A 9,402-nucleotide genomic window follows, 5' to 3' on the forward strand; every position below is an offset into this window, starting at 1 on the left:
TGGTGGGCCAAACCTGACTCATAGTGATGTCAGATGGTACCCGAGGCTCTCAAAAGTATCATTTGCTTTTGAGAGAAATAAGCGTGGCCTTGCTTTGGTCCCATCCATCACAGGTTCCAGCCCCACCCAACACTGGTATGCAGCCCTCAGGGAATACAACATAAAAAGGTTGCCTGAACTTGAGCGAAGGGGTACCATTTGTTTCCCTTATCCCATCTAGTTTGACAGTTGCACACTTACTTCTCCCATGCTCCCTAAGCCTGACATGAAGCACAAGTCCAAAATAAGGTTGTCAGGAACATCAGCCACCTCAGGAAATGATAACAGCACATCACCCTTCTCCACATACTGCGCCCAACTATAGTCTCCAACCCAAAATCTAAACGGCATCAGTAGTCAAAGAAGCAGGCCGTACCTTCCTGAGATCTCCTTTGCAGCAATATTCCATAGCCAAAAGTGGGACGTCATTGACAAGGAAATTCATCTCGTCAGGCACTTCACAGGCTTTTACAATATTGGGATGGTTCAGCCTAAATAAACGAAGGAAAGAAATTGGACGTATTCTGAAAATGCATGCTACTACAGACAATCCTTCTGAATTTCATGAAGCGGCACAGTATCAAACATTTTGTTTTGAAAACTGGGATAGATAAAACCAAACTTAGCTTAATCAAGCCTATGCAGTTTGAAAAATAAGATGGGAATTCTGAGAAGCAGCACAGCAGCTGCAGTGGCAAGCCTTCCAATGGAAGATGTTGCTACAGGGTCGAGTGGTGACTCTCAAAGAACAGCAACTGTATGGCTGATATGCCTTCTGCTTCCAAACAAGCCTCTTGGAGCACAGCAGCAGCAATTACAACATCCCTCTACCCACCAGCCAGAAAGAAGAATTCGGAAGGGGACACTAACAATGAAGAAGCAGCAAAACTTCAAAATGGGTGCTGAGATGTGCAAAATCAGAACCATCAAATGCCAAACGCATTTCAGATACACCTTCCGTGGGGCAAAATATGACTGGTTACGATTGTCTACAACTAGCAGGAGAATCTCCTTCCTTCAGCCCTTTGTCTTCACAACCCCACAACTGTGTCTGTATGTGGTTGTATCCTGGAAGGGAGAGGTAGAGATTGGTCTTGTCTCTCCACCAGTGGATTCCAAGTTTAGCAGATATCTTGGCACGAATAAGATCCATTGAAACTGCTTTCAGGGGGACCCACCAGCGAAGATCCAACCTTTGGGTTTATGGTGACAGAAAAGCAACCATTGAATCATAGAACTGTAGAGGTGGAAGGGACCCCAGGGGTCCTCTAGTCCAACCCCCTGCAATGCTAGATCATACATGACAGATGGCCATCCAACCTCTGCTTAAAAACCTCCAAGGATGGACCTACTTTTTCATGATCTGGATCTCATGGCACCACCGATCTTTGTTTTTCACACTTAGTTCCAAGCGACATGACTTGATTGCTATCTTCGTACCCAGATCCTACAATTGACAGGAGAGAAACCACAAGAGAGGGTTAAAATGTATTACCACAGCAGCATATTCCACATCTAGAAGGAGCTGTCCAGGCATTTTTAGGACTATAGCTATCCTCTTCTGGGATACACCAGCTGCCCTTGCTTTCGTTTTAAGCCTCTTTTTGTGGAAAATTAAGGGAAAGCATCAAAGAGGTATCCTACTAAGCTTCTTTTCTTTAAGGTGATAAACAAAATACGGTAAACTGAAGATGAAAACATACAGAAATGTTCCCGAATCTCAAAGCAGGTTTGAAAGCAGCATAAAACTGAAAAATATGTATTGTTAATGTATCATTCGGAAACATTAACAAAAAGACCCAAACCCCACCCATTTCCCCATAAATCTGTTAGGCTGGTTTATAAGTGTATCCTTTTGTAATAAATTAGGTTAATCTCAGTTACCTCTTTAAGGTTTATTACACTTTTTAAGTGTGTTTGTGGGAGGGGAATTATTGGTTTGTTCACCCCTTTTTTCTATTTACTTACTATTATGGTTCCCCCCCTTCCCTTCTCTTTTCTGAATAAACAAAGAAACAAATAAGAATACTATATATTGATAGACATATGGGGGGGGGGTTATTGGGTTGCTGTTTTTATTTTGATTGTGTGTGTATATATAGATTTTGTTCTGTGAACCGCCCTGAGACCTCCAGGTATTGGGTGGTATATAAATTTAATAAACAAACAACAACAGAAGACAACAACAACAGAAGACAACAACAACAGACCACCACCACAATAATATAAAACCACAGCACAGGGACGGATTTAGGCTTGATGAGGCCCTAAGATACTGAAGGTAATGGGGCCCTTTATATTTCCAGCTGCCCTTTGTCAACAACAAATTGTCATCACTGTTTTTCTTGTTGAATATATGCTATATGGCAATTCACGGACCTAACAGGTATCTAAAGCCACTTGCACATAACAAATAGGAGCCTACACAACACACTGTTGCTTTATGTAGGTTTTATTAGTTTTTCATCTCATATTTTGGAAATGTACACACCCAAGAGAGTGGGGCCCTAAGCTATAGCTTGTTTAGCTTATACATCCGTAAACCCGGCATTGCCACAGCGCAGGGAAGGCGCCTGCGCGCCTTGCTATCAAGAGGCGGGGAGTTCCGAAGGCCACGAAAGGGCCGAGTTGCTTCGCGTTCACCCCCCCCCGCCCTCCTGAGGCGGCTCCCGCCCCCCCCCCCCCCGCGAACCCACCCGGTGCTGGTAGAGCGAGACGTTGCCGAAGCCGCCGGTGCCGAGCCGCTCCCGCATCTCCCAGGGCTCGCAAGCGGCGCTGCCGGGCGGACCCCCGCGGAGGGACGGCGGCCTCTCCATCCTCCCTCCCTCCGCGCGGCCTGCGCCGCCCCCGACTCCCGCCGCTCGCCTCACAGCCGAGACCGCGCCAACTCTCGCGAGACTTGGGGGCAGGTCCAGAGGCCGCCGGCGTCGCCGCGCCGGATGGTGGGCGGAGGGAGGGAAGCGCTCCCTGGAGACCGAGGGAGAGGGGAGGGGCAAGGGGCGGAGCTTTGCTTCTCCTCTCCCTTTCCACCAATGATCTCTCTCTCTCTCTCTCTCTCTCTCTCTCTCTCTCTCTCTCTCTCTCTCTCTCTCTCTCTCTCTCATTCTGCGTTTACAATAGAATCGTTGAGTTGGAATGGGACTCCTCCGGGTCATCTAGTCCAACCCCCTGCCAAGCAGGGATCTGATCTGGGTAGAATACAGAACCGAGCAGGCTAACGGTATGACACTTATATATAATAATATTTTGATTTATAATATTATAATATTTATAATAATATTATAACATAACAGTAATTGTTGTTATTATATATATATATATATATATATATATATATATATATATATATACATATACACACACACACACACGCACACACTGTTTTTTTCTGGGGGTACGCATACCCCTAAACATTTTGTGAATCTTTGTACTTTTGTCCATTTACTGTATTTATTTTCCTGATTTGAAATATAAAATGGTGATTTTCTTGAGTCAAAATAAGAGTACCCCTCAACATTTTTTTTAAAAGCATGGGTAGGCAAACTAAGGCCCAGGGGCCGGATCCGGCCCAATCGCCTTCTCAATCCGGCCCGCGGACGGTCCGGGAATCAGCGTGTTTTTACATGAGTAGAATGTGTCCTTTTATTTAAAATGCATCTCTGGGTTATTTGTGGGGCCTGCCTGGTGTTTTTACATGAGTAGAATGTGTCCTTTTATTTAAAATGCATCTCTTGTTTATTTGTGGGGCCTGCCTAGTGTTTTCACATGAGCGGAATATGTGCTTTTATTTAAACTGCATCTTTGGGTTATTTGTGGGGCATGGAAATTCATTCATTTCCCCCCCCAAAAAAAATATAGTCTGGCCCCCTCAAGGTCTGAGGGACAGTGGCCCCCTGCTGAAAAAGTTTGCTGACCCCTGATCCAGACCTCCTGTTTTTGGATTCCAGCTCCCAGCCCCTGCTTACAAGACTAATGTCCGTTCTAATATATTATGTTTTTTTTCCAGGAACTGGTGCTTATTCCCAAGTAAACGTCTTAAGCAGGACGGCTGCAGAAATAGACCCCATGACGGTGCCACGATTTGAGTGAGTTAAAACAACAACCACCGTGAAACAGTATACACTCTATTTTTTTATTATTGTTTCTATTTTCGTTTATGATGTTATCTGCTCACAATTTATCTGTAAATAATTAATAAACCATTTCCATTCTTTCATGAAACATTTGTTGCCTTGATTTCTTATTCTTCCGGTAAGTTTTGCCATTTCTGCATATTCCATAAGTTTTTGTATCCATTCTTCCTTTGCTGGGACCTCTGCTTCTTTCCATTTTGGTGTGCGTAACATTCTTGCTGCTGAATAAGTTTCTATACAGTTTAGGTATAATTCTGTCCCTATAATTCCCAAAAGAAAAGCTTCTGGTTGTTGTTTTTTTACATCCTTTTCAAACATCCTTTCAAATTCATTATATATCATTTCCCAAGAAGATTTAACCTTTCTACAAGACAACCACATATGATAAAAAGAACCTTCTTTTTGCATTTCCAACACTTATTTGATTTAGATTTATAAATTTTTGCCAATATTTTATATTTTATTCTGGATTTTCCCCCTTGCCACACCTTGCCCAGTTAAGACCATTAAGCCATTGGAATGAAATTCCCATTGGTCCACTACCGCTGCAAAAATTGTTCTCGGAGGGTGATGGGAGCAGTGGTAGCATCACACTGCAGGAAGGATACCCCCCCATCTGCCCATTCTTACCCATGTGCATAGCTGGGGGCAACTGTCCCCCCACCCTAAATCAAGTAAATCAGTAATCACTAATTGAGGTTCTGCCTGCCTAACATGAAACCTACCCCCCCCCCAAAAATACATTCTGGCTACGCCCATGCTCTCAACTTGCATTTTTTAATAAATACAGTTTTTATTAATGTTTTTCTAATTTACTTTTCAAGATAGTCATTTAAGGTAAAGGTAAAGGTACCCCTGCCCGTACGGGCCAGTCGTGTCCGACTCTAGGGTTGTGCACCCATCTCACTTAAGAGGCCGGGGGCCAGCGCTGTCCGGAGACACTTCCAGGTCACGTGGCCAGCGTGACGAAGCTGCTCCGGCGAGCCGGCACCAGAGCAGCACACAGAAACGCCGTTTACCTTTCCGCTAGAAAGCGGTACCTATTTATCTACTTGCACTTAATTGTGCTTTCGAACTGCTAGGTGGGGAGGAGCTGGGACCGAAAGACGGGGATTCGAACCGCCGACTATACGATCGGCAGGTCCTAGGCACTGAGGTTTTACCCACAGCGCCACCCGCGTCCCTTGCCACCCGCGTCCCTAAATAGTCATTTAGACAACCTTAAATCAATGACTTCCCTTCTTCTCTTTCCCTGGTTCATTTTGCAGACCGTAAGGTAAAGGTAAAGGGACCCCTGACCATTAGGTCCAGTCGTGACCAACTCTGCGGTTGTGGCGCTCATCTCGCTTTATTGGCCGAGGGAGCCGGCGTACAGGTGGCCAGCATGACTAAGCCACTTCTGGTGAAACCAGAGCAGTGCATGGAAACGCCGTTTACCTTCCCGCCGGAGCAGTACCTATTTATCTACTTGCACTTTGATGTGCTTTTGAACTGCTAGGTTGGCAGGAGCAGGGACTGAGCAACAGGAGCTCACCCTGTGGAGGGGATTTGAACCGCCGACCTTCTGATCAGCAAGTCCTAGGCTCTGTGGTTTAACCCACAGCGCCACCCGTGTCCCTATTGCAGACCGCACATCCCTGCATATTTTTACATGAACGGAAACCATTCAGTAAATCCATTGTTACACCATCAACACTGTTGAATGAATGAATTAATCTTCAGAAATTCACCTTGCATTTTAATTATGCTGCGAGATTTGGTGGCCCAGTCCGTAGAGCACGAGACTCTTCATCTGAGGGTCGTGGGTTCCAGCCCCACTTTGGACAAAAGATACCCGCATTGCAGGAGGCTCGACTAGATGACTCTGGAGACCCCTTCCAACTCTGCCGTTCTGTGATTGCAACTGATCACTGCCTTCGTTTTCACTGGAGACGCGTTTCTGCTTTAAACGGTGGCGATACTGCAGTGTTGGTGGCCCCCCTCCCCCAGCCACAAGATGCGGGGGCGGCGACGCGTGCACTGGGAACGTGGGCACGGCGGGAGGCGCGCGCCGAGAGAGAGAGAGAGACAGAGAGAGCGCGCACGCCAGCTAGCACCGGTCCATCCGCTCCCCCGCGGGCTGCAGGCATCGTGCGAATCGGGTTCGCCTCCCCCCGTGGGGCCACCGGACGGCGGAGGGACCCCTACCCATCGCGGCAGCCGGCAGATCCTCGCCTCCCCGCCGCCCGCGGGTGCTGCCTGCAGGCAAGGCGCGCGGGGCGGCGCGGGATCCGGAGGATCCGCTTGCCAGGGGCGCGCGGTAAGCGGAGCCAGCCGAGGAGGGAGAAGCGCCCCCTGCCCCTTGCGCGGACGCCTGCCGCGCTTTGGCCCTGCCATGGATGCGGCAAAGCGGGGTGGGGGGTGGTGGGAAGGAGGGCGGCGCTAGGGCCTCGGGAGTGGGGCTGAGAAGTGGGGCTGGGGTGCTACAGCACGTACTGGGGCCCAGGTCCCTTCGCTGCCCCCCATAAAATATTTGAAGGGGCTGCCACAAAAAAATGGGCATTGCCCATCCAATGGTTTGGGTGCGCCCCGTCGGGCGATCAATGATGTGGGGTGGGGCTTACCTGCCCCCTCCAATCTTTTCTACAAGTTGGCACCCCTGGCGGCCGGTGGGGGCGGCAGTAAGGGCATCCTTGTATGCAGGGCGAGGAGGCTACGGCGGCCTCCCCCTTGCCGGGTGCGCGTGAAGGGGCCCCCGCTGACCCTGGGGTTCCCTCTCCCCCTTTTCCCCCACCCCACCTCTCATTCTCCTGGCCGCGGGCATTGCCTTGGCCCCTGCCGCTTTCCCGGCGTGATCCCGGGTGTGCCAATTGCGCCCTAGGCGCACGTTCCGTGGCGCAGAGAAGCCCAGGCTCGCTCTTGCTTTGGCTAAGCGCAAAGGGACCGTGTTTCTTAGGTAACCAGTGGTACCAGCACAGCGATGGCTGCATGTTGTGTATTTTATCAGCTTGCCCACGTTTACATCCTGCTGCCTTTCCCCTCTTGAGTGTTGCTGCAGGAGGAGGTGAGGCAAGGGGTTGCAAGAGATGCAAAGCTTCGCCCGGCACCTATATCGCCTTGCCTCCATCGCCAAGCATCTTATCCCGGCAGACATTTTGGTCTTTAACATGCCTTAAGTGTTTTTCAGACCCTTTGCGCTACTGTCCTGTTTGGCTTTGCTGTTTTAGTTAACCTGTTTCAGATTTCAGGTTTGATTTTGTGCACTCTTAAATTTTGCAGTTTTAGCTAATATTTTGTGCTCTGGACAGAGGACGTTGGCTCTGGGGTGACAGAGAAATGCAGTAAGTAAATACACTGGTACCTCGGGTTAAGTACTTCATTCATTATGGAGGTCTGTTCTTAACCTGAAGCACCACTTTAGCTAATGGGGCCTCCTGCTGCCGCCGCGCCGCCGAAGCACAATTTCTGTTCTTATCCTGAAGCAAAGTTCTTAACCTGAAGCACTATTTCTGGGTTAGCGGAGTCCGTAACCTGAAGCGTATGTAACCTGAGGTACCACTGTACAGTGGTACCTCAGGTTAAGTACTTAATTCGTTCCCGGAGGTCTGTTCTTAACCTGAAACTGTTCTTAACCTGAAGCACCACTTTAGCTAATGGGGCCTCCTGCTGCTGCCGTGCCGCTGGAGCACAATTTCTGTTCTTATCCTGAAGCAAAGTTCTTAACCTGAAGCACTATTTCTGGTTTAGCGGAGTCTGTAACCTGAAGCGTATGTAACCTGAAGCGTATGTAACCCGAGGTACCACTGTAACATGGCTCTAGCATTAATTTACCCGAGACATGGGCAGGGCGGCATCCTCACATTCAAACATGCCGCTGCAGGTATCGTTTTCCCCAAACATTGCTGCTGATGCGCCCGTTTCCGTTTCACTACAGGCCTGACCCACTTTCCCGCGAGGATGAAATGGAGCACAGCCATCTGCTGGACTCTCCTTCTGCTGCTTGCCGTCTTCTTCGAAGGCATCAGTTGCAAAGGCGGACGTGGCGGAGCCCGAGGGGCAGCAAGGGGTAGCGCCCGTGGCAGCACGCGGCGGTCAAAATCTTCAACCCGCTACAGCTCAGGACTACGGGTGGCGGCTGCGGCGGCGGCAGGTGGCGCGGCTGCAGGAGCGGCCTCGGCCGTGGCTGCCGGCAGGATGAGGTCCGCTGGCGAGGGTGGCCCGGAATATGCAGAGGCACAGTCTGGCAACAGCACCGGCGAGGGCAGTTACAACTATCGGGCGTGGACCTCGGGTGCCAAATCCTGGCACCTTTCATATCTGCCTGCCTGTCTGCTGTGCATGGCCAGATTCTTTACCCTCTAAGGGGGGGGGGCACTGCCTGCAAGGGGCCTTTACTCTGTCCTCCCCATCCTTTCCCCAATGTTCTCCAATTTTACTGTGGAGCAACTGCCCTGGGTTGTTCCTTTCCCTGATTCGGGCTCGAACATGGATGCTTCCTATAAGGAATGCTGGAATTACAATGGGGGGGTTGGATGTGCTGTTTGCCAAAAGGTGCTGTATTCGGGTTATCTGAATCTTGTTTCCTTGCACAAATCAAATCGTGTTCCCAGCCTTTTTACGGTGCCCAGTCTCTCGGGAGCGATAGATCCCTCTGGGAGCCATCACTCAGCAGACCAGCACCACGTTGAAAGCCATATCAATTGCTGTTGTCACCCGGGTTTAGCCAAATTCCTGCCCTATGCCTGATTCCAAAGGTGCTCAAAAGATTTCCAGATTCCTCCTGTTACTGCCAGACTCCCCAGGAGGGATTTTCTAAGCATGGTGCTTTACTGTGATGCAGGAAGGAACAGTGCCCTCTCATTGCGAGGGCGATTGATACCTCCGAACCCCATGGCCCTTCAAACAGATGGGAGTTGTTTCTTGTGCTAACTTACTGTCACCACCACTGAGTTGCACAGGCTCTGTTAAAGTACTAGGAATGGTCGAAGTAAGGAGGTGTCATTGTAAGAAAGAAAGAAAAAAGGTGCAAAAGATAAGGTAAAGGGACCCCTGACCATTAGGTCCAGTCGTGACCGACTCTGGGGTTGCGGCGTTCATCTCGCTTTATTGGCCGAGGGAGCCGGCGTACAGCTTCCGGGTCATGTGGCCAGCATGACTAAGCCGCTTCTGGCGAACCAGAGCAGCGCACGGAAACGCCGTTTACCTTCCCGCTGGAGCAGTACCTATTTATCTACTTGCACTTTGACGTGCT

The 9,402-nt window shown here is 49.5% G+C and overlaps 1 protein-coding gene across 1 annotated transcript in view; it reads right to left on the reverse strand.

The window, feature by feature from the left end:
* Nucleotides 1-2,921, reverse strand: part of CHUK (component of inhibitor of nuclear factor kappa B kinase complex) — a 35,268-nt gene extending 32,347 nt beyond the window's left edge. Inside the window, exons 1-3 of the mRNA XM_053387873.1 lie at nucleotides 2,736-2,921; nucleotides 1,392-1,486; nucleotides 416-530 (exon numbers count right to left, since the gene is read on the reverse strand). Of these exons, the coding sequence (XP_053243848.1) occupies nucleotides 416-530; nucleotides 1,392-1,486; nucleotides 2,736-2,855 (330 nt within the window). The 5' untranslated portion in view covers nucleotides 2,856-2,921. The remainder of the gene's footprint in view (nucleotides 1-415; nucleotides 531-1,391; nucleotides 1,487-2,735) is intronic.
* Between the last annotated feature and the right edge of the window lie 6,481 nt (nucleotides 2,922-9,402).

This window comes from Podarcis raffonei, chromosome 5 (assembly GCF_027172205.1).
Source record: "Podarcis raffonei isolate rPodRaf1 chromosome 5, rPodRaf1.pri, whole genome shotgun sequence".
NCBI lineage: Eukaryota > Metazoa > Chordata > Lepidosauria > Squamata > Lacertidae > Podarcis > Podarcis raffonei.